Source organism: Poromitra crassiceps (assembly GCF_964638095.1).
Source record: "Poromitra crassiceps genome assembly, chromosome: 5".
NCBI lineage: Eukaryota > Metazoa > Chordata > Actinopteri > Beryciformes > Melamphaidae > Poromitra > Poromitra crassiceps.
Window position 1 is genome coordinate 64,531,725 of NC_139642.1, and position 25,740 is coordinate 64,557,464.

Consider the following 25,740-nt stretch of genomic DNA (forward strand, 5'->3'; position numbering starts at 1 on the left):
TATTATCATATGGGGGTCGATGGGACAAAATCCTATCAAATGGGGGTCTGTGGTCTAATCTTTGTCAGTTTAGGGGTCCTTCATGTGAAAACAATCTGAGAACCACTGGCCTAGGGGTCCTTCAGGGGGTTCCAGGGGGTCCCCAGTAAAAAGGGGAATAATTTATTTTCACTTTAATTCCATCCATAAGTAGCACAATGATCAAATGCATGATTCTTTTGGTCATGGGTTTCATACACTTTCTGTAATAAAATAAATAAAAGCTAAAATCTTATCGGATCCGTGGCTTAATTTGTATCAATGACATTGTAAATAAGAATTTTGTTCTTAATTGTCTCGCCTGGTAAAATAAAGGTTAAATCAGTTTAGGGGTCCTTGAAGTGAAAAGGTTGGAGAACCACTGGTATAAAGCAATAAAGCAACAATTCAACTGTTTTTGGGTATAGTTGCAGTATTTGGGTCACGTTAGCTGCGATCACAGATGCTATAAACGTATTCTATTTTTTTCTCTTCCTTCCTAGAATATTCTAAGCGAGTGTACCAAGGCGTGCGGGTCAAGCACACGGTCAAAGACCTGCTGGCAGAGAAGCGATCCCGACAGACCAGCGGCCCCAGATACACTGTGAGCACTAATACTACTAATACTAACACTAATACTATTTCAACCAGAGAGACACATTTCTAGAATGACAATGATTTATTAGATGATTACGGTAGATACATGAGCCTGAAGGCACAGAGATATAGTTTTGGCGATTAGACTCCATCATGACGTCAGCTTGATTATGACATCATGATCAGCAGGGGTAGATGGATGCAGCCAGAGTAGATTGAATATCCCCCCTGTGGAGTGTAGACCTGGTGGTGGTGAAGTAACTTGTTCTTGCTGGAGAAGGCTTCTGAATCTGAAGACCTCAGAGAGGACTGGAGGAGAATGGGGTGGAGGAGGGATGCAGGAACGCACTGAAACGCAATGAGATGACAGAGAGAAACTGTTTTTTTTTAGCTATGACAGTATAGACCATGATAGGCTGTATGGGAAGATGTGTCATGCTCTGATTGGCTAAATCTAAATGATACCGCCCACAAACCGTGATGCTAGGTAGAAGCGGGAAAGGGGTGATTGGTGACTGAGTTTTATGAATGAGTGGGCGTGACATTAAAAGGTTTTCTCCTGACAGGGAAAGATGTGAATGAGGACAGGAGGGATGAATGAGAGCCAGTGACTCCCCATCCTGTCTGTCCCCACCTCACCTCTGTCTGTCCCCACCTCCCCATCCTGTCTGTCCCCACCTCGCCTCTGTCTGTCCCAACCTCCCCATCCTGTCTGTCCCCACCTCGCCTCTGTCTGTCCCAACCTCCCCATCCTGTCTGTCCCCACCTCGCCTCTGTCTGTCCCCACCTCGCCTCTGTCTGTCCCCACCTCACCATCCTGTCTGTCCCCACCTCACCTCTGTCTGTCCCCACCTGCCCATCCTGTCTGTCCCCACCTCGCCTCTGTCTGTCCCCACCTGCCCATCCTGTCTCTCCCCACCTCGCCTCTGTCTGTCCCAACCTCCCCATCCTGTCTGTCCCCACCTCACCTCTGTCTGTCCCCACCTGCCCATCCTGTCTGTCCCCACCTCGCCTCTGTCTGTCCCCACCTGCCCATCCTGTCTCTCCCCACCTCGCCTCTGTCTGTCCCAACCTCCCCATCCTGTCTGTCCCCACCTCACCTCTGTCTGTCCCCACCTCCCCATCCTGTCTGTCCCCACCTCGCCTCTGTCTGTCCCCACCTCACCTCTGTCTGTCCCCACCTCCCCATCCTGTCTGTCCCCACCTCACCTCTGTCTGTCCCCACCTCGCCTCTGTCTGTCCCCACCCCGCCTCTGTCTGTCCCCACCTCACCTCTGTCTGTCCCCACCTCCCCATCCTGTCTGTCCCCACCTCGCCTCTGTCTGTCCCCACCTCGCCATCCTGTCTGTCCCCACCTCGCCTCTGTCTGTCCCCACCTCGCCTCTGTCTGTCCTCACTTCATTTCTCTCCCAAACCAAACAGTGCCTGCAGACCACAGTTGACATTCTGTTGGTGGCACAATTATGAGGGCGTCTTTTAGAATCTCCCTCCCTGTTTACACTTTGGCTTGGGTTGTTTTGTGCGTTAACGATCCATGATGGACGCATTGACCACCTGTACCGCCCCCTAAAGCGTTCAAGTCTTTCTCCGCTCGGAGACAAAAACACAAACAACGAGCACTCGCAAAGCCAATCTGTAAATAGCTGAGTAGTGTGTGTGGAGGGAGAGACACAAAGCGTGGACTCCCCACAGTCTAGTAACCTCACAAAAGAACACTGACAGAATGCTAGCAACGCTGATGGGCATGATCTCCAAAACTCCCCCGCGGTGAGTGTGTGGGTGTGGGAGGGGTGGGGGGTGACGGGGGCGGTTGGGCCTGCACGGATAACACAGACACACAGGAGAGGCCGGGCAGGAGGCAGCCTATGCAAAGTTTGATCCACACACACCTGCCTGCCAACATTGTCCTGTAGTGCCATGCACAGCCACAGACAAAACTCCCATTGTTGTTCTCAGACAAACACACACACGCACGCACGCGCACACACACACACACACACACACACACACACACACACACACACACACACACACACACACACACACACACACACACGCATGCATGCACACAGAGACAGGAGAGAGACATCAGGCTCTGCTTAGACGTCTGCCTGCACAAACAAGATGGGCTTTTTATCCTCAAAGCGCCCTGTCAATGCCCCTTTACAGACTGTTTGTTTTCTGTTAGCATTGGCATGTCCACTCTATAGATGCAGGAGACACCAGGCATGTCCACTCTATAGATGCAGGAGACACCAGGCATGTCCACTCTATAGATGCAGGAGACACCAGGCATGTCCACTCTATAGATGCAGGAGACACCAGGCATGTCCACTCTATAGATGCAGGAGACACCAGGCATGTCCACTCTATAGATGCAGGATACACCAGGCATGTCCACTCTATAGATGCAGGAGACACCAGGCATGTCCACTCTATAGATGCAGGAGACACCAGGCATGTCCACTCTATAGATACAGGAGACACCAGGCATGTCCACTCTATAGATGCAGGAGACACCAGGCATGTCCACTCTATAGATGCAGGAGACACCAGGCATGTCCACTCTATAGATACAGGAGACACCAGGCATGTCCACTCTATAGATGCAGGAGACACCAGGCATGTCCACTCTATAGATACAGCAGCCCCAGGCATGTCCACTCTATAGATACAGCAGCCCCAGGCATGTCCACTCTATAGATACAGCAGGCCCCAGGCATGTCCACTCTATAGATACAGCAGCCCCAGGCATGTCCACTCTATAGATACAGCAGCCCCAGGCATGTCCACTCTATAGATACAGCAGGCCCCAGGCATGTCCACTCTATAGATACAGCAGGCCCCAGGCATGTCCACTCTATAGATACAGGAGACACCAGGCATGTCCACTCTATAGATACAGCAGCCCCAGGCATGTCCACTCTACAGCAGGCCCCAGGCATGTCCACTCTATAGATACAGCAGGCCCCAGGCATGTCCACTCTATAGATACAGCAGGCCCCAGGCATGTCCACTCTATAGATACAGCAGCCCCAGGCATGTCCACTCTATAGATACAGCAGCCCCAGGCATGTCCACTCTATAGATACAGCAGCCCCAGGCATGTCCACTCTATAGATACAGCAGGCCCCAGGCATGTCCACTCTATAGATACAGCAGCCCCAGGCATGTCCACTCTATAGATACAGCAGCCCCAGGCATGTCCACTCTATAGATACAGCAGCCCCAGGCATGTCCACTCTATAGATACAGCAGCCCCAGGCATGTCCACTCTATAGATACAGCAGGCCCCAGGCATGTCCACTCTATAGATACAGCAGCCCCAGGCATGTCCACTCTATAGATACAGCAGGCCCCAGGCATGTCCACTCTATAGATACAGCAGCCCCAGGCATGTCCACTCTATAGATACAGCAGCCCCAGGCATGTCCACTCTATAGATACAGCAGCCCCAGGCATGTCCACTCTATAGATACAGCAGCCCCAGGCATGTCCACTCTATAGATACAGCAGGCCCCAGGCATGTCCACTCTATAGATACAGCAGCCCCAGGCATGTCCACTCTATAGATACAGCAGCCCCAGGCATGTCCACTCTATAGATACAGCAGCCCCAGGCATGTCCACTCTATAGATACAGCAGGCCCCAGGCATGTCCACTCTATAGATACAGGAGACACCAGGCATGTCCACTCTATAGATACAGCAGCCCCAGGCATGTCCACTCTACAGCAGGCCCCAGGCATGTCCACTCTATAGATACAGCAGGCCCCAGGCATGTCCACTCTATAGATACAGCAGGCACCAGGCATGTCCACTCTATAGATACAGCAGGCCCAGGCATGTCCACTCTATAGATACAGCAGCCCCAGGCATGTCCACTCTATAGATACAGCAGGCCCCAGGCATGTCCACTCTATGGATACAGCAGCCCCAGGCATGTCCACTCTATGGATACAGCAGGCCCCAGGCATGTCCACTCTATAGATACAGCAGGCACCAGGCATGTCCACTCTATAGATACAGCAGGCACCAGGCATGTCCACTCTATAGATACAGCAGGCACCAGGCATGTCCACTCTATAGATACAGCAGGCCCCAGGCATGTCCACTCTATAGATACAGCAGCCCCAGGCATGTCCACTCTATAGATACAGCAGGCCCCAGGCATGTCCACTCTATGGATACAGCAGCCCCAGGCATGTCCACTCTATGGATACAGCAGGCCCCAGGCATGTCCACTCTATAGATACAGCAGGCACCAGGCATGTCCACTCTATAGATACAGCAGGCACCAGGCATGTCCACTCTATAGATACAGCAGGCACCAGGCATGTCCACTCTATAGATACAGCAGCCCCAGGCATGTCCACTCTATAGATACAGCAGGCCCCAGGCATGTCCACTCTATAGATACAGCAGCCCCAGGCATGTCCACTCTATAGATACAGCAGGCCCCAGGCATGTCCACTCTATAGATACAGCAGGCCCCAGGCATGTCCACTCTATAGATACAGCAGGCCCCAGGCATGTCCACTCTATAGATACAGCAGCCCCAGGCATGTCCACTCTATAGATACAGCAGCCCCAGGCATGTCCACTCTATAGATACAGCAGGCCCCAGGCATGTCCACTCTATAGATACAGCAGGCCCCAGGCATGTCCACTCTATAGATACAGCAGGCCCAGGCATGTCCACTCTATAGATACAGCAGCCCCAGGCATGTCCACTCTATAGATACAGCAGCCCCAGGCATGTCCACTCTATAGATACAGCAGCCCCAGGCATGTCCACTCTATAGATACAGCAGCCCCAGGCTCAGCTAATGCCTGGCGAGATTGTGTAAGAGAGTCAAATAGATGATACCATCACATGCAACAAAGACAGACCAACCCAAATGCTTCCAAACTCCAATGCAATGCTCATTACACAGACTACATGCTGATCATCACACAGACTGTATGATGCTCATCACACAGACTACATGATGCTCATCACACAGACTACATGATGCTCATCACACAGACTACATGATGCTCATCACACAGACTGCATGATGCTCATCACACAGACTACATGATGCTCATCACACAGACTACATGATGCTCATCACACAGACTACATGATGCTCATCACACAGACTACATGATGCTCATCACACAGACTACATGATGCTCATCACACAGACTGCATGATGCTCATCACACAGACTACATGATGCTCATCACACAGACTACATGATGCTCATCACACAGACTACATGATGCTCATCACACAGACTACATGATGCTCATCACACAGACTACATGATGCTCATCACACAGACTACATGATGCTCATCACACAGACTACATGATGCTCATCACACAGACTACATGATGCTCATCACACAGACTACATGATGCTCATCACACAGACTACATGCTCATCACACAGACTACATGATGCTCATCACACAGACTACATGATGCTCATCACACAGACTACATGATGCTCATCACACAGACTACATGATGCTCATCACACAGACTGCATGATGCTCATCACACAGACTACATGATGCTCATCACACAGACTACATGATGCTCATCACACAGACTACATGATGCTCATCACACAGACTACATGATGCTCATCACACAGACTGCATGCTGCTCATCACACAGACTGCATGCTAGGGAAGAAAGGACTGTGCACAAATATCACGGGCTGTTTCAATTCCACCATGGTGCCCAAAGTTTTCTCTCTCATACAGCTCAACAGTCATGTGACACCTCGGTTCCGGAAGAATGTTTCCCTGTTCATATTCTGCATTGAGATTTTGATTATTAGCCATAATGCCGTAACCACCCAATGTAGACTTACTACGGGCGAGTGTATCTTGTATGTTCCTGGAGAAGCCACAAATCTCTATATCATCCTTGATTTTTTTTTATGTTTTTCTAATTCAATGTCATAGAGAAGTACTATACTTGGGGAGAAGGCAGACAGAGTCTTTGCAAACAGATGTTAAAATACAAGAAGTTAACTTTTACGGGGGCATTAGAAGCCCATATCATCCCAATTAAAATCCTACTACAAACTTAAAAAGCTCTGTCTGTCTGTCTGTCTGTCTGTCTGTCTGTCTGTCTGTCTGTCTGGCTTTTTTGATTGATTGATTGATATCTTTATTGATTCAATAAATGCAGAATTGTGCAAGACAATACAACAAAACAATATTGATCAAAAGGAGTAAAACACAATAAAGCCCAAGGGCTTTTGTTTCCATTGTGGTCCTTTGTATGGGACAAGTGGAGTGAATGTATGTGTGCATGTGTGAGCGTGTGTGTGCGCGGGCAACATAAACAACAAAAACATTAAACAACACAGCCATACACTCAATGACTGATCAGTCATTGAGTGAATGGATATTAAACAACAACAAAAATGCACCAATCAATAAATAAAAAAAGAGACCAGCTCATATAATAAATCAAAGACCTACCATGGGTTCAAATGCTGCAAGCATACAGGAGACAGAAGAAAATAAAAGGTTAGGAACCCATTTGGGAACCAACCAGCCATTTATTCAAGGCGAGCTTAAAGGTCCCATTCCGTGCAAAAGCTGTTTTTACTTGTAATGCATATATACTGCTGTCAGCCCTCCCTGTAATGAGTGGTCACACGCTCAGAACTGCCACAGTTGGATTTGTCCCTATCCAGCGTCCCCCTGCAGTCTCCTCCAAGCCACACCCCCAAATGCTTCGTTTGCCCAGAGGGGAATTGGGACGTCACTAGCTTCCTCCTGCATACTGCGCGGGTCTCTCTCACACAAGCTACCTGCACCATTTAGTCTATAGCCACAAAATTAACACTTCTAGCTGGAGCGACGCCAACTGTACGTGATCCAGCAACTGCAGAGGTGCATTCGGTAAGTCTAGGCATTTTGAGATGTCCTCTTTAGCGTAGTACCGTTAAGTTAACGATAACTCGCAACCTAGCGTGCTGGTCCACAGACGCTAATCTGATTGGCCGCTGGGAGCCTGGGGCGGGCTCTCCCTCAGCGGCCAATGGGAACTGTTAGTTCTGAATATATTATAGAAACAGGCCATTCTTGGGAAGCGACGAGATGAGGAAGTGAGAACTCCGTCACAACAAACGGGGTTGCTATATTTTCGACAGATTAATCCAGAATCATGTTTTATGGACCAGAGACACACGTTTTTAAGAGGTTACAGCTGCACGAATTGGGACCTTTAAAAGAAAACCTGGAATTAAGGGTCTTTATACTCTCAGGGAGTTTGTTCCATAAAATAGCTGCTGAATAAGAGAAGGTACATTTACCCTTTAAAGATTTAAATTTGGGGGGAACAATGTTGGAAGTGCTTCCCCTTGTGGAGTAGCCATGTACATCAGTAGTCGTGTTTCCATTACCCACAGAAATGCGCAAAATCTAAATATCGCAATAGAAAGTGGGTAATGGAAACACGTAAATTTAGCAAAACCTCCCAAATATCGCAAAAAAAATTTGCGCTCTCATGAGGTGGTTTTTCAGATGTGTCGATATAGCAGTTTATCGCAAAAGCGTAATGGAAACACATTTTTCGCATTTGCACGTCATGTGACCCATTCTCCTTTGGAAAAGGAGAGGAAAATGAAAGGAAAATGAGGGAGAAAGGGTTCGATAAACCGTGGCAAAACCTCCGCAGCAAGTGGAAAACTTTGAAGCAACGCTACCTAGCAGAAAGACGAGTGTTGTGCAAAAGCGGAGCTGGGGAAAAAAGATCATGTTTAATGACAGAAATCAGTCCATGGTGACAGGCTGCCTGTCTGTGTGCGCGCAGGTGTAGGCTACCTTTTTTCCTCTGCCTCTCGCGCTCACTGCATTCACCGCAGCCAGCAACATGTTCTTTTGAATTGATAATCAGGCTCGTTTATATGCGTTGTAACTTCATGTTGTGATTTGCATTGACCGTTGGTTGGATTTGAGCATGCAGGGGACGGGATTTGGGGCAGATCCCCGTGCGTAATCACTGTGGCAGCTGCTGCAACGGGGAATTGCGTTCAGGTGTGTGCGCCGTCACTCAAACTCAACTTCAATGGAAACGCCTACAAGTCGCAATTGTACATTGTCGAAGTTGTAGAAATATCGCAATTATTTTGCGAAAAACTGTAATGGAAACACAGCTACTGACTTTACAGAAGTAGTCAGAGAGGTAGCGAGGAGCCTCCCGTTTAAAAATCCTGAAAACCATGCACAGTTTGATCTGAGAGACCCTCTCTTCCACTCTGAGCCACCTAAGGCTAAGGAAGTGAGAGGGGAGGAGATGGATTCTGGGATGCAGTTTCAGGATAACCCGTATTAGTGTATTTTGAGACGTCTGTAGCCTGTTTTTGAGTTTCATGGTGATTGCCGTGAACCAGGAGGAGCAAGCATAGTCAAAATGACATTGAATCAGAGCATTTGCCAAGGTTACAAGGGCGCTCTTGTCTATGATGGATGAAATTCTGGCTAAGAATTTGGATTTTTGATTTACTTTGGAAATTACTTTTAAGGCATGTCATGTCATGTCTGTCTGTCTGTCTGTAATTTTTAATCTCCACAGCAGATTGCAGGGCCGGTTCCAGAACACGATGACTAGGGGTGCATCCTAGATAGGAAGGGGTGCAGATGCCCGGCCGAATGTTATTTTACTAAAAATAATGCATTTGACCATCATTTCAAGTAGAATGATACCACCCAAGCAAGAATATTTCAAGTGTTTCAAGTGCTATACTGAAATATTTGGACCATATAATGATAATTCAATTATCTCAACCTTAAAAGGTTACATATAGGTGCCAAAAAGCCATAAAATCACATCAAAGAACAAAGAAAAACAACAACTATAATTCAAGTTTAAACAGTAAGGGTGCAGCTGTAGCATTTATTAAAAAAAAAAAAAAAAAAAAAAAATTACTTTTCAACTGAGCATGCAGACAATTAAAATAAGGGTGCAATGCATGCTTTTGCACCCCGGTAGAACCGGGCCTGGCAGATTGGCCAGTCAACCTGAAACTGCACATTGAGCATTGGCAGAGGCAGGAACTGACAAAGGCTGAATTTCCCAATTTTAAGATGTTTGAGCATTTTTGGCAAGTCTGTGTGGAGTGTGTGTGGTGGGGACACCACACATGAGCATAAAATGAGCATTATTTATGGTAAATTAACCTACTCGACCGCTTTGTAACCTTGCTAACAGCTTTTTCACAAGACGTTTCTGATACACAATCCAGGAGGCATGGTGCCGCAGTGGAAATGCTGTCACCTCACTGCATGGAAGTTAAAGGGACATTATGGTACTGTGGAAGTTAAAGGGACATTATGGTACTGTGGAAGTTAAAGGGACATTATGGTACTGTGGAAGTTAAAGGGACATTATGGTACTGTGGAAGTTAAAGGGACATTATGGTACTGTGGAAGTTAAAGGGACATTACGGTACTGTGGAGGTTAAAGGGACATTACTGTACTGTGGAAGTTAAAGGGACATTATGGTACTGTGGAAGTTAAAGGGACATTACTGTACTGTGGAAGTTAAAGGGACATTACTGTACTGTGGAAGTTAAAGGGACATTACTGTACTGTGGAAGTTAAAGGGACATTATGGTACTGTGGAGGTTAAAGGGACATTATGGTACTGTGGAAGTTAAAGGGACATTATGGTACTGTGGAGGTTAAAGGGACATTATGGTACTGTGGAGGTTAAAGGGACATTATGGTACTGTGGAAGTTAAAGGGACATTATGGTACTGTGGAGGTTAAAGGGACATTATGGTACTGTGGAAGTTAAAGAGACATTATGGTACTGGGGAGGTTAAAGGGACATTACGGTACTGTGGAAGTTAAAGGGACATTATGGTACTGTGGAGGTTAAAGGGACATTATGGTACTGTGGAAGTTAAAGGGACATTATGGTACTGTGGAGGTTAAAGGGACATTATGGTACTGTGGAAGTTAAAGGGACATTATGGTACTGTGGAGGTTAAAGGGACATTATGGTACTGTGGAAGTTAAAGAGACATTATGGTACTGTGGAGGTTAAAGGGACATTACGGTACTGTGGAAGTTAAAGGGACATTATGGTACTGTGGAAGTTAAAGGGACATTATGGTACTGTGGAAGTTAAAGGGACATTATGGTACTGTGGAAGTTAAAGGGACATTATGGTACTGTGGAGGTTAAAGGGACATGATGGTACTGTGGAAGTTAAAGGGACATTATGGTACTGTGGAGGTTAAAGGGACATTATGGTACTGTGGAAGTTAAAGAGACATTATGGTACTGTGGAAGTTAAAGGGACATTACTGTACTGTGGAAGTTAAAGGGACATTACGGTACTGTGGAAGTTAAAGGGACATTATGGTACTGTGGAAGTTAAAGGGACATTACTGTACTGTGGAAGTTAAAGGGACATTATGGTACTGTGGAAGTTAAAGGGACATTATGGTACTGTGGAAGTTAAAGGGACATTATGGTACTGTGGAAGTTAAAGGGACATTATGGTACTGTGGAAGTTAAAGGGACATTACGGTACTGTGGAGGTTAAAGGGACATTATGGTACTGTGGAGGTTAAAGGGACATTACGGTACTGTGGAAGTTAAAGGGACATTATGGTACTGTGGAAGTTAAAGGGACATTACTGTACTGTGGAAGTTAAAGGGACATTATGGTACTGTGGAAGTTAAAGGGACATTATGGTACTGTGGAAGTTAAAGGGACATTACGGTACTGTGGAGGTTAAAGGGACATTACTGTACTGTGGAAGTTAAAGGGACATTACGGTACTGTGGAAGTTAAAGGGACATTACTGTACTGTGGAAGTTAAAGAGACATTATGGTACTGTGGAAGTTAAAGGGACATTATGGTACTGTGGAAGTTAAAGGGACATTACGGTACTGTGGAGGTTAAAGGGACATTACTGTACTGTGGAAGTTAAAGGGACATTACGGTACTGTGGAAGTTAAAGGGACATTACTGTACTGTGGAAGTTAAATGGACATTATGGTACTGTGGAGGTTAAAGGGACATTACGGTACTGTGGAAGTTAAAGGGACATTATGGTACTGTGGAAGTTAAAGGGACATTACTGTACTGTGGAAGTTAAAGGGACATTACGGTACTGTGGAAGTTAAAGGGACATTATGGTACTGTGGAAGTTAAAGGGACATTACGGTACTGTGGAGGTTAAAGGGACATTACTGTACTGTGGAAGTTAAAGGGACATTATGGTACTGTGGAAGTTAAAGGGACATTACGGTACTGTGGAGGTTAAAGGGACATTACTGTACTGTGGAAGTTAAAGGGACATTATGGTACTGTGGAAGTTAAAGGGACATTATGGTACTGTGGAAGTTAAAGGGACATTATGGTAGAAAGAACAAAGGAAGTCCAAGGCAACTCTTCAAGAATATTTTAAAAAGCCTTTAATAAAATATGGCTTCCACCGACATGTTTCGGCCAAACTGGCCTTTCTCAAGGTGATTTACAGAAACAATGAATGAGCTAGGTCTTTTGTTTGTCATACAGTGATGATAATCAGCTGGTGCACTCAGGGTGTGGCACCCAAGGGTGTGTAGCAATACCTCCAAGGGTTGTCAGGTCTACACATGGCCCCCTAGTGGTCGGTAAGAGTAATCATTAACTGAAATAAAATCAATATATTAGCAAACAGAATATAACATCATAGTCATCACAGATGGCAAGTAGCAGGCAGGGACCGGCCAAAGTCTAGTGTGGATAAAATAAAAATGAAATCATTAATATATCAAAATCTATACATATGAGAATAGCAAGAGATAAAAGAAAAAATGTCATAGGTAGCAAATAGTACTATAAAAATGCTGCCATATCTAGCGAATCATTCAAACCAGGAAAAACAGTGGCCTTGAGTCTATATATCCAGCGGCTTTCCTTCTGGTTGAGGGCTCTCTGTATGTTTCCTCTTCTGGAGGTCAAGGGGACACAGTCAATACCTATTGCTGTAAAAAAATTATGGTACTGTGGAAGTTAAAGGGACATTATGGTACTGTGGAAGTTAAAGGGACATTATGGTACTGTGGAAGTTAAAGGGACATTATGGTACTGTGGAAGTTAAAGGGACATTATGGTACTGTGGAAGTTAAAGGGACATTACGGTACTGTGGAAGTTAAAGGGACATTACGGTACTGTGGAAGTTAAAGGGACATTACGGTACTGTGGAAGTTAAAGGGACGTTACGGTACTGTGGAAGTTAAAGGGACATTATGGTACTGTGGAAGTTAAAGGGACATTATGGTACTGTGGAAGTTAAAGGGACATTATGGTACTGTGGAAGTTAAAGGGACGTTATGGTACTGTGGAACATTATGGTACTGTGGAAGTTAAAGGGACATTATGGTACTGTGGAAGTTAAAGGGACATTATGGTACTGTGGAAGTTAAAGGGACGTTATGGTACTGTGGAACATTATGGTACTGTGGAAGTTAAAGGGACATTACGGTACTGTGGAAGTTAAAGGGACATTACGGTACTGTGGAAGTTAAAGGGACATTATGGTACTGTGGAAGTTAAAGGGACATTATGGTACTGTGGAAGCTAAAGGGACATTATGGTACTGTGAAAGTTAAAGGGACATTATGGTACTGTGGAAGTTAAAGGGACGTTATGGTACTGTGGAAGTTAAAGGGACATTATGGTACTGTGGAGGTTAAAGGGACATTACTGTACTGTGGAAGTTAAAGGGACATTATGGTACTGTGGAACATTATGGTACTGTGGAAGTTAAAGGGACATTATGGTACTGTGGAAGTTAAAGGGATGTTATGGTACTGTGGAACATTATGGTACTGTGGAAGTTAAAGGGACATTATGGTACTGTGGAAGCTAAAGGGACATTATGGTACTGTGGAAGCTAAAGGGACATTATGGTACTGTGGAAGTTAAAGGGACATTACGGTACTGTGGAAGTTAAAGGGACATTATGGTACTGTGGAAGTTAAAGGGACATTATGGTACTGTGGAAGTTAAAGGGACATTATGGTACTGTGGAAGTTAAAGGGACATTAGGTACTGTGGAGGTTAAAGGGACATTATGGTACTGTGGAAGTTAAAGGGACATTATGGTACTGTGGAAGTTAAAGGGACATTATGGTACTGTGGAAGCTAAAGGGACATTATGGTACTGTGGAAGTTAAAGGGACATTATGGTGCTGTGGAAGCTAAAGGGACATTATGGTACTGTGGAAGCTAAAGGGACATTATGGTACTGTGGAAGCTAAAGGGACATGGTAGTGTGGAAGCTAAAGGGACATTAGGGTACTGTGGAAGTTAAAGGGACATGGTACTGTGGAAGTTAAAGGGACATTATGGTACTGTGAGTTAAAGGGACATTATGGTACTGTTGAAGCTAAAGGGACATGGTACTGTGGAAGCTAAAGGGACATTAAGGTACTGTGGAAGTTAAAGGACGTTACGGTACTGTGGACGTTAAAGGGACATTATGGTACTGTGGAAGCTAAAGGGACATTATGGTACTGTGGACGTTAAATGGACATTATGGTACTGTGGAAGTTAAAGGACGTTACGGTACTGTGGAAGTTAAAGGGACATTATGGTACTGTGGAAGTTAAAGGGACATTATGGTACTGTGGAAGTTAAAGGGACATTATGGTACTGTGGAAGTTAAAGGGACATTAGGGTACTGTGGAAGTTAAAGGGACATTATGGTACTGTGAGTTAAAGGGACATTATGGTACTGTGGAAGCTAAAGGGACATGGTACTGTGGAAGTTAAAGGGACATTAAGGTACTGTGGAAGTTAAAGGACGTTACGGTACTGTGGACGTTAAAGGGACATTATGGTACTGTGGAAGCTAAAGGGACATTATGGTACTGTGGACGTTAAACGGACATTATGGTACTGTGGAAGTTAAAGGACGTTACGGTACTGTGGAAGTTAAAGGGACATTATGGTACTGTGGAAGTTAAAGGGACATTATGGTACTGTGGAAGTTAAAGGGACATTATGGTACTGTGGAAGTTAAAGGGACATTATGGTACTGTGGAAGTTAAAGAGACATTATGGTACTGTGGAGGTTAAAGAGACATTATGGTACTGTGGAAGTTAAAGGGACATTATGGTACTGTGGAAGTTAAAGGGACATTATGGTACTGTGGAAGTTAAACGGACATTATGGTACTGTGGAAGTTAAAGGGACATTATGGTACTGTGGAAGTTAAATGGACATTATGGTACTGTGGAAGTTAAAGGGACATTATGGTACTGTGGAAGTTAAAGGGACATTATGGTACTGTGGAAGTTAAAGGGACATTAGGGTACTGTGGAAGTTAAAGGGACATTATGGTACTGTGAGTTAAAGGGACATTATGGTACTGTGGAAGCTAAAGGGACATGGTACTGTGGAAGTTAAAGGATGTTACGGTACTGTGGACGTTAAAGGGACATTATGGTACTGTGGAAGCTAAAGGGACATTATGGTACTGTGGAAGTTAAAGGGACATTATGGTACTGTGGAAGTTAAAGGGACATTATGGTACTGTGGAGGTTAAAGGGACATTATGGTACTGTGGAAGTTAAAGGGACATTATGGTACTGTGGAAGTTAAAGGGACATTACGGTACTGTGGAGGTTAAAGGGACATTATGGTACTGTGGAAGTTAAAGGGACATTATGGTACTGTGGAAGCTAAAGGGACATTATGCTACTGTGGAAGTTAAAGGGACATTATGGTACTGTGGAAGTTAAAGGGACATTATGGTACTGTGGAAGTTAAAGGGACATCATGGTACTGTGGAAGTTAATAATTCTGTTTTTTTTACAACCTGGACCTTATTTCTAGCTTTAAATATGATTTTTAAGTCACCAACGATCATTTGTTTTGAACTGCCACCTGAAAACGCGGAAATCTGGGCATGTGAAATGTTTGTATTTATGTCCTGTAAATAGCTTATTTTCCGACACGCAACTCATATGCTTATTATATCATAGAGACAACGATCAAATGAGCGATCTATTTTACCTTGGTGCCGCTGGCAGCCTGCTCTGTTTGCTGTCCGTCACATTGGTAGATCGCAGCTCCCACCGTATCCCCCGCTGCTGCTTGTAATCCATATAACGTTATTCCATACGGGTGGCCATCGAATTCAAATGAATCGTCTATATTCTTGAAAACAGATAAATATCAGTAGTGTTTACCATGCTAAGCTACATAACAAGTAACGCTACATAGTAGTCAACCCTGCAAGTCACCCGGATGTGCTTGACACGACCCTTTGATGTCAAGGGTCGACATACAGAAGTCGATTGGACGGACAGTCCTGGTCATACGTGAAAGCTGTGATCTTATTGGATGAATTGCACAAAGTTGACCACTGCAATTTCTCTGGTTCCCAGCAACGCACCCGTCAAGTTTGAAGTCGATCGGACGAATGATTCTCAAGATAAACCGCTTTTTGTGTTGCCAGTAGGTGGAACTATAACTATGCATACAGTCCAAATTGCATGAAATGCGGCACTGCACTCCATCGGGGTCCGAGCAGCACACTCCCCAAGTTTGAAGCATACACATAAATAATATGGACGTAGCTATCCCATTAAATGTCTTCTCCCTGGCGGAGTTCAAACATTGGCCGTCACCATCTTGATTTTTCGTCAGCAGAGTGGGAAGGAATGGGTTGAGTCCTTCCGCACCTACGTGAGTTTCCCAGAGCCGCAGCTTGCCTGCTATTGGTCCGTGATTGCGATCACTGGACAGGCGACCTGTCAGTCACTCCCTTTTCTATCATCTATTTTACTCCAAACGGGTGCGTTATATAAAAAATTACTCCCCTACAGTTGTTATGAAAAGGTGAAATTAGCTATAGAGACCAAAACTGTGTTGTGCCCCTCTGAAAGATGTTTAATCCTGTTCCAAAGTCGGGCATTTTAACATGGGGGAATGCCTACTGCCCCCGATGCCTAGTGGCCATTCGAGGACCTACAGCTTTTCAATTCACTTCCGCATTACCAGAGGGAAGGGGGTAGGCTTGCCCACTGGTTTGAAGTCAATGGGACAAATGTCTCTCGAGATAAACTGCTTTTTGTGTTGCCAGTAGGTGGCGCTATGTCAAATTGCAAGAAATTCAGCAGTGCACTAAATCGAGTTCCCAGCAGCACACTCCCCAAGTTTGAAGTCGATCAGATGAATGGCTATCGAGATAAACCACTTTTTGTATTCCCAGTAGGTGGCGCTATGCCGAATTGCACAGAATGCAACTCCCTGCACTCCGTTGGGTCTCAGTAAGCGCACTCCCCGAGTTTGAAGTCGATCACTGCCGATACCCATTATAGTGTAGATCAACATTTCTATTGTATATTTTTCTAATTCCTAAACTGAGTCAAGTAAAATCTGCACATGGCCTGCATGTTATATATACATATACATATACATATACATATACATATACATATACATATACATACAGTATACATATACATATACATATACATATACATATACATATACATACACATATACATATATACATAAGAGGTTGCACATCATTCATGTGTTGTATACAGTTTGGGGCCTATAGTTCTTTGCTCATTCAATAGGAGGTTTACTCATGTGTTTACAAATGGGGTCAGGAGAGAAGAATAGTCAGGTAGGCCGGCCCATGAAGACTTAATGAAGCACAGAGAACACAGTAGCTGAAGCCATCTCCACCCCTCTCAGCTCAGGGTCTTTGTCTCAGGGCAGAAAGGCCTTTGAGAGATCTGACCGCACGCTGCCTCTGGCATGTTACAGCATGGAGAGGCATAGCTCTTTGTCACAAAGTGAACACAGTGAAAATACACCCATCTTACGTAACTATATAATAATACACTGCAACTTCTCGTTTTGGCAAATCCCTATTGAGAGGGTCTGTCCGCAGAATGAATCTCCCATGACAATTTTGCATAAATGGTTGCTCGGATTATGTTTGACTTTTGTGAGAGATTGTTGTAAGGTCGGTGATGTAGTGGCAAATCATGTTCACCAATAGAAACACAAATAAGTTACATTTTCAGACCCCACCCCTTTTTTGTAACACTATTTGGATAGCATCTACAGAGTCTAAAGAGTATTTGTAACATGTCAACAGCTAGTTATTAGTTGACATTCAACAATTCTACTATTTAGTTTTGTCTGTTTGTTTTTAATTTAGTTGAGATTCAACAAACTGATTCTGTTTGCTTCCTGTTGCACACACCTGCACCTATGTACCGTAATATGTCGGTATGTTGTTCATGAATTGTCACATATACTCTATATACAATTTTTGGGTTGACCTTATCTATACTTATATAATTAATATCAGTTTGATACTACTTAGGGTTAGGGATAATAAGAATTTTCAGCCCTGAAGATCTTATAAGTAGTAAGGTTTAAATTCCACTACAATCCCTGGGTAAAATGTTGAATAAGAAACCAATACTCACAAGATAAGACGTTACTGATGCCTGCAGGGAAATTGGTTTGTTGCAGCAGAAAATACTAAAAGGTATAGGAATAATAGCAAAGAAATCATAGAATATAAATAAGAATATAGCAAATGGGGTCATTTAAATAGGCAACTGACAGTTTCAATACTACAAGTTATGAATGGAATTGCATAAAAACAAAGGGGTTACACTACTGTGAAGGTGTTCAGAATAGCAGTATGTATCGTGTTCAGAATAGCAGTATGTATCGTGTTCAGAATAGCAGTATGTATCATGGAATCAATATGTATCAAGGAGAGGAAAATATGAAGGAATAGTTTTATGCAAAAAGGTCAAATTACGTAATCGTTTCTAATTCCACATCCATGTTAACGACAAGCATGGGATGTTTCCAACCCCCAGCTGTCTGTCTGTTTGGTGCTCTGCTGTGTGGAGCAGCTGATTTCCATACGCAGCCTTCAGAGATGCACTGAGCCATACCTGAGCCACATGAGGAAGTCTTGGCACTGGCAAATAACATTCAAATCCAGCCCTCAACATTTGCTTGCCTCCTAGCCAACATAGCCTTTATATCAACTCTTTCATGTTAGCAATATGCAAACCAGAGAGCCTGTCCTCTGGAGGCCTCGCCATGTGTCTCTACTCCCACCACCTCCTCTCTCTCCCTCTCCCTACTGTACGTACCCATCTCTGTCAGACAGATCTCTGTCTGTCTGTACAATACAAACAGATCTCTCGCAGTCTGTAGAATACAAACTGACTGATCTCTCTCAGTCTGTAGAATACAAACTGACAGATCTCTCTCAGTCTGTAGAATACAAACTGACAGATCTCTCTCAGTCTGTAGAATACAAACAGACAGATCTCTCTCTGTCTGATCTCTCTCAGTCTGTAGAATACAAACTGACAGATCTCTCTCAGTCTGTAGAATACAAACAGACAGATCTCTCTCAGTATGTACAATACAAACTGACAGATCTCTCTCAGTCTGTAGAATACAAACAGACAGATCTCTCTCAGTCTGTAGAATACAAACAGACAGATCTCTCTCAGTATGTACAATACAAACTGACAGATCTCTCTCAGTCTGTAGAATACAAACAGACAGAGAGTTCACTAGAAAATTGGTCAGCAGGAAAAGATAAAACTTTATGATCCCTGGAGGGAAACTGGGATGATGCAGCAGGAAATAGTATACACAGTAATAGGCAGAGGTGGGAAAAGTACACACATTCTTTACTTAAGTAGATGTACAGTTACTTGTGTAGAAAAAAAAACACTGCTAAAAGAAGAAGTACTGACTCAACTTATTTACTAAAGTAAAAGTAAAAAAACAGTACAGGCTCTGAAATATAATAAAGAATAAAATTTAAAAAGTATCTCTACCATGTGTTTCTGTGCAAAGCTATGTGGTTTTTCCACAAAAAAAGGTGCACATAATGCGTGAAAGCTGGGAGAGCGCGAGACAAATATTTGTATAACATTTTTTATTCTATTTTTTGTCTGCCGTGCATTAAAACTAAAGTAACTAGCCTGTTTTGAAAATGTAGGGAGTAAAAGTAAAAAGTTGTCAGAAAAAGAAATATAGAGTAAATAAATAAATAGAGTATTTGTACTTAGTTACTTCCCATCTCAGAGTGATGCAGCAGGAAATAGTCATAGGTTACAGCAGAGAAACATGTTAAGCAGGAATGTATGAATGCAAAGCATGAGAAGAAGTATGGATTACAGCATTATGAAGATGTGCAAAATAACAAGGCGACAAATGAATGCATAATCCATGTATACCAAAGATATAAAATGTATGTACATATGAAATACATGTAAAATGTATTACCAGACCATAGCAAACCACAAAATATACCAAAATGTGCTTCAGTAAACTCAAATCTACACATTTGCAAGGTAGCTATCAACAAGAATCAAAGTTGCAGAAGATGTTGGCTTTATTTAATGATAGAAAGTCATATCAGTGTGTCATAATGCCTGCTTTATGTCTCTGTCACAGGGAGGTGCTGCAACTCCACCTTCATTTGTCCAGATGCCAGGTGAGACTCACTTGCTATACCTGCATTATGCAGGATGAACTGTGATGTGTAACAGTCACTGAAGAACTGAGTGAAATGTTCTCAGGAAATGTGTACATTGGGCGTCCCATTAGTGCAGCGGTAGATTCCCTGCCTACCACCACGGGGGTCGCACGTTCGAGTCCCCGTGTTGTCCCCGGCTTGGTCGGTGGTGTCCACTGTCCATACATGCACAATTGGCCGTGTCTGCGGATAGGAAGCCAGATTAAGGGTCCTGGTCGCTGCACTAGCGCCTCCTCTGGTCGGACCTGTTCGAGGGGAGGGGGTAATAGCGTGATCCTCAAACGCCCTACGTCCTGCCGGTGAAAAACCCCGCTGTCAGGTGAAAAGAAGCAGCTGGCGACTGCACATGTATCAGAGGAGGCAGGTGCTAGTAGCCTACAACTCTCCCCAGATCAGCAGAGGGGGTGGAGCAACGACCGGGACAATACTGATAGTACCGCAGGAATGAGTCCAGAACACCTTGATGTCGGTACTTCCAGTTCCTCCGTCTAAAAGTCTATGGGGTTTTTATATGGGGATTTTGGTTAAATGCTTGAAATAAGGTCTGTGGTTAACAAAAGTTTATGAAACAACAAACTTTGTGTTCAGCAAGATAACCTCCACAAATGAGCACCACTTTTATGATTTTCGAAGCATAAATGTATTTAACACAATTTTCAGAAAATGCTTCAAAAGCCATAAAAGTGGTCCTCATTTGTGATTGTTATTCTAGATGATCTTGCTGAATCGGAGCAGTGGGAGCATTATTGCCTTTGCTATACCGCACCGTTGTGACAAAAAGAGAGCTGAACCAGAAAGCAAAGCTCTCTATCTACCGCTCGATCTTCATTCCTAACCCTCACCTATGATCATAAAGGATGGGTCATGACTAAAAGATACAAGGGGACGAAATGTGTTTTCTCAGGAGGGTGGCTGGCATCTCCCTTAGGGACAAGGTGAGAAGCTCAGTCATCCGTGAGGGACTCGGAGTAGAGTGGCGGCTCCTTTGTGTAGAAAGGAGCCAGTTGAGGTGGTTCAGACATCTGGTAAGGATGCCTCAATCCTGGTCGCCTCCCTAGGGAGATGTTCCAGGCACGTCCAGCTGGTAGGAGTACCACGGGGCAGACCGAGGGCTAGCTGGAGAGATTATTGGGCTCTATTCTCCCACAGGCCATCGGCGCTATTACGGGCCTTAACCGCAAAAAAACGTGCCTTGCGCCTGTTTCGGCAAGATAGCAATAGGCTTTAGGCTGCCAAATGCGCTTTAGGCCGAATGGGCGTGGCGCAGTCCCAAAGTGGGCGTGTCGGCGCTAAATACCAGCCTAGTGATATCTTGGGACCTGGCCTACATTTAGCGCTTTGCGCTTTTGAAAAGCAGGCCTATTCTGCTTCTTCTCTGTCACCCTTCTCTCTCTCTCTCTCTGAGTTCCCAGCATGCATTGTGTTTCTTCATTTCGCTACTAAATAGCCACCAAATGAGCCAAAATAGATATAAAAGGTAGTTCTAAATTAATGTGTAATGGTAACACAGCCTGCCATTGTCAACATTTCAATATTGGACCAAATAAAACATCGAAATGAAAACACCACCCTATGTGAAACATATATGTCCTCCTGGGCCTATATATACCCCTTGTCGAGTTAACGTGATTTAGAGAAGTAACAGCGGAACGCTTCTAATGGCATCTGCTATACTGTGATGTCCCTCCAATAACTTGGCCCTATTTCACATTTAGTTTTACAATAAAAACACATTTATGCAATGACTTGACATAATGTAGGGTATATTTATGTGCATCATCCTTCCTGCAGCAGGCGAGAGAAAATGATATCTTTCTGGACAAACTTTCACCAATCTAATAGGCTATATTTTTCTAGCTGATGCATAGAACATTATTTTCACTTTGATCTTGCTATAGTGTAGCGTATTTACATGCTTGCAGTATTGAAACTACAGTTAGATTGGTTTGAGAAGCATAATAATATGGAATAATAGCCTATAATGCAGACAGACAGGCTGGATGAAGGGAGGGGGGGGGGGGGCAGAGCGTTTGGCTTTCGTCTGGTTTTGCGGGATCACTGGAATTGGAGCTAAAAAGGCAAGCGTGCGATTCGTTTATTGCACTTATCCAATGAGCATGACGGTGCATAATTTTACGCCTAAAAGGCGTGGTTGTAATGCTTTGGGCTGCATCTAGCGCCAGCACGACGATATCAAGTGCGCCTGTCCACGCCCACTGCTTTGATCTGCGCCTGCCGCTCGGCCTAGAAACTGCGCCGATGCAACGATAGGGGCCCACCTGTTTTAATATATATTCTACAGATATCACATGTAAACCAAATAACCCAAGTAACCTTTAACCGAACGCCTCTCCTGTGCAGGCTCTCACATGCTGCCTGGCTACTACGGCATGAGGCGTCCGTTCATCTCCGACTCAGACTTCTGCCCGTCCACCAAGCAGTTCTCCAGCGACGTGTACTCGTCCTCTCTGGGGGGCAAGCCGCTGGGCTGTGACCCCTCTGCCATGGCCAGCTACTCCTCCCTGATCGACAGCTACTACCCAGAGACCTTTGGGGACTACCGGAGCGCCGCGGCCTTCTCCACCTCCGGAGGGTCCATCTTCCCCTCCTCAGCCCTCTCCTCCCTGCTGCCTCCCTTTACTGGAGAGTCCTCCCATTTGTTTCTGGTAAGGAGCAGGAGTCCCTCTCTGCGTCTCTCAATTTAAAGTCCCTGGAAAAGAAAGATGTGTTTTGAGTTTGTCACCGCACAGAAACATGTTATTGACCATGCACCCAGCCACAATTTCAATGATTAAAAATGTCACCAAGTATATAAAATTAGGTTTTAAAATCATGAAAATAGAAGCAGTATTCTCTGTCTGCTCTGAAACTGTCCCCCCCCCCCCCCCCCCCCCCCAGTCCTGCTGAAGTGGATACCTTCTACAGTTTTCTCTCAACCCAGAAAGTGGACGTGACTTTGGCTTTGTATAAAAGCTGTGTTAACACTCTTGTTGACGACGTTGTGTACATACTTTGCTGAGTTTGCTCAGCACCAACTTGAAGGTAATCAGAAAGGATGAAGTGAAAAAGGTGAGGGTTGAGATTCAGGTCACCTTTAACTTTGTGAGGCAGCTGGATTCACAAGATCACAATCATCTTGCCACGCACCAAGCTATTGGTTTAACTCCACCCCAGCAGTGGGCTGGACCAATCAGCGTCCAGCTACAGGCATCTTTAGGTGTGACGACATCGAGAAGCGAGCCTGTGATAGACGATGATAGACAGGGGGTTCATCCAATCACCTGTCAGGTGCCTGTTTTCCTGTATTGGTGTGGACAGGTGAAACAGAGCTTTTTGAAAACACTGAACTTATGCATGTCATTTGCCTCCTCTCCTCTCCTCCTCTCCCCTCTCCTCCTCTCCTATCCTCCCCTCTGCTCTCCTCCTCTCCTCTCTCCTCCTCTCTTCTCCTCTCCTCCTCTTCTCCTCTCCTCCTCTCCTCATCTCACCCTCCCACCCCCCTACAAAGACCACAATGGAAATAAGCTCTGAGCTTTTTTGTGTCTATCCTTGGCAGTATCCCAGACTGTGCTTCTGTCACGTTATTTATATATTGTCAAATAAAGTCATTCAGTCATTCATTCACTCCTCCCCTCTCTTCCCCTGCTCCAGAGGGAGTCCTGGGAGCAGTCGGTTCCTGACCCGGTGTCCCAGGTGGAGGCTCTCTGTCCAGACAGCCTAGCCTCTGTCAGCATGGCGGGCTCCATGCCCAGCCCAGATCCTCCGGGGAGCCCTTCCCAATACCGCTCTCCGGGCCGAGGCACTTCCCTGGGCCCGGCTGCCCAGCCCTACACCCTTCACTCCCTGGAGGAGGCCCACTACCACCCGCTGACCAGCACGGGCTCCTACCCGGGCCCCTCCTCCTTCCCCTGCCCTCCCTACATGAGCGGCACCATCAACGACCTGGGCTCCAAGATGGCCCCACTGGTGACGGACGAGGCAGCCGGCAGCCTGGCCCCCCACAGCGAGCCTCACTCCTGGGCCAAAGAGGACGCAGGCAGCTCCTGGTCGCCTTACGAGATCAGGAGGTCCTACTGACTGCATGAGGGGGTCCCAGTTCAGGAGGTCCTACTGACTGCATGAGGGGGTCCCAGGCTGAGAACAGTGCTACTGCTTTCCCAGACATTCGTACATATCCGAAGCAGGTGTCAGCTCGGAGAGGAAGGAATCTGTCCCTACTGTTGACGTTACAGGGCGTTCACACCATACGCCAATGAGCAATGCTCAAGCAACGCTGAAGCTACGCTGAATCCACAAGTTTCATTTTGGCATGCTTGTTAACAGGCGAAGCCGTTCACACTGCCGCGCGCGTGCCTTTCTCAAGCCGCGCTGAAGCCGCGCTGAAGCCGCGCTGAAGCCGCGCTGAAGCCGCGCTGAGGCCTATTTTCCAAGCGTGAAGCTGCCATGCATGAAGTCAATGGAAGTTGTGGGCGGGGTCAAGGCACGCCGAGCGAGGCGCTGAGGAACAGAGATTGCTTCTTGTGTGACCGGTTTAGCGTGAGCTCAGCTTCAGCATGGCTTTAGCTTCAGCTCTGCTTCTGTTAAGCGCCTGGTGTGAACAAACGCTTACACAGTCAACAAGCACTTGATACAGTGTGGCATATTGACGGCTGGCTGTTACTCATTCAAACAGCTGATATGTGTTTTAATTGATGATAGGAGTGTGGTAGCCTTTGTTTCGCCAAGCTGTCCATGTTAAGGACCCCCTCATTAGAGTGCCAAAGTCACACCCCCTTCCGGGTTAAGCATACGAACCAAGGGATTTCATCCGCCATTCTTTTATCCACCCATTCGCGTAGCGCCACAACACTCTGAATCCCACTCGATTTTGGGGCAGAACACGCCAGGATTGGCCAACGCCAAATCCAGTCCCCAGAATTGTCATATCAAATCATCGACACCCTATGGCCCGCCTCTCAACCCTCTGTCATCTGAGACGACATTTGTTTTCAGATCGTTTTCAGTCTGATACATCTCCGACCCTCGTGCCACTTGGGTTCAGCTGGTCTTAAAACGGTGGTATAGAGCTCAAACGGCTCTGTCGACACCATGGCACATTGATATGAACGATGAACCGACCATTTGACCATCAACTACTTAGCTAGGTGTACATTATCACAAAATGATGGACACCCTGCAGCCAATCAGAATTGAGTATTCACCCAGACCATGGTATAAATGTGTTTAATGTACATACAACGAACTGCCGCGATCAGACTTTTGAAACATGCATTTAAAGAATTTAGATTTGTCGCTCCCTGGATCTCGCGGTCGCTCCCCTCCCACTTCCACTTCCTTGGCAACGGCTTATAGTCGCGCTGGAACGCCGGGGGGATTTCTGGAGCCCATGAGCGAGTCACAGTCCCTGGGCTGGCAAATGCTGAATGACATGGCACATGTGCGATTAACGGCTCATCACTTGGTTTGACCAAGTAAAACTATTTTTATAAGCATTTTACAAAATGCCTATGGAAAAATGAACTGCGGATGAAATCCCATGGTTCGTATGC

General features: G+C 45.3%; 1 protein-coding gene across 1 annotated transcript in view; it reads left to right on the plus strand.

Moving 5' to 3' along the window:
• Positions 1–24,268, plus strand: part of pou2af2 (POU class 2 homeobox associating factor 2) — a gene marked incomplete at its 3' end in the record, with an annotated part of 25,719 nt that extends 1,451 nt beyond the window's left edge. The window contains exons 2-5 of the mRNA XM_083637885.1: positions 522–622; positions 20,110–20,149; positions 22,553–22,857; positions 23,843–24,268. Coding sequence (XP_083494011.1) covers positions 522–622; positions 20,110–20,149; positions 22,553–22,857; positions 23,843–24,268 — 872 coding nt within the window. The remainder of the gene's footprint in view (positions 1–521; positions 623–20,109; positions 20,150–22,552; positions 22,858–23,842) is intronic.
• Positions 24,269–25,740: the final 1,472 nt, after the last annotated feature.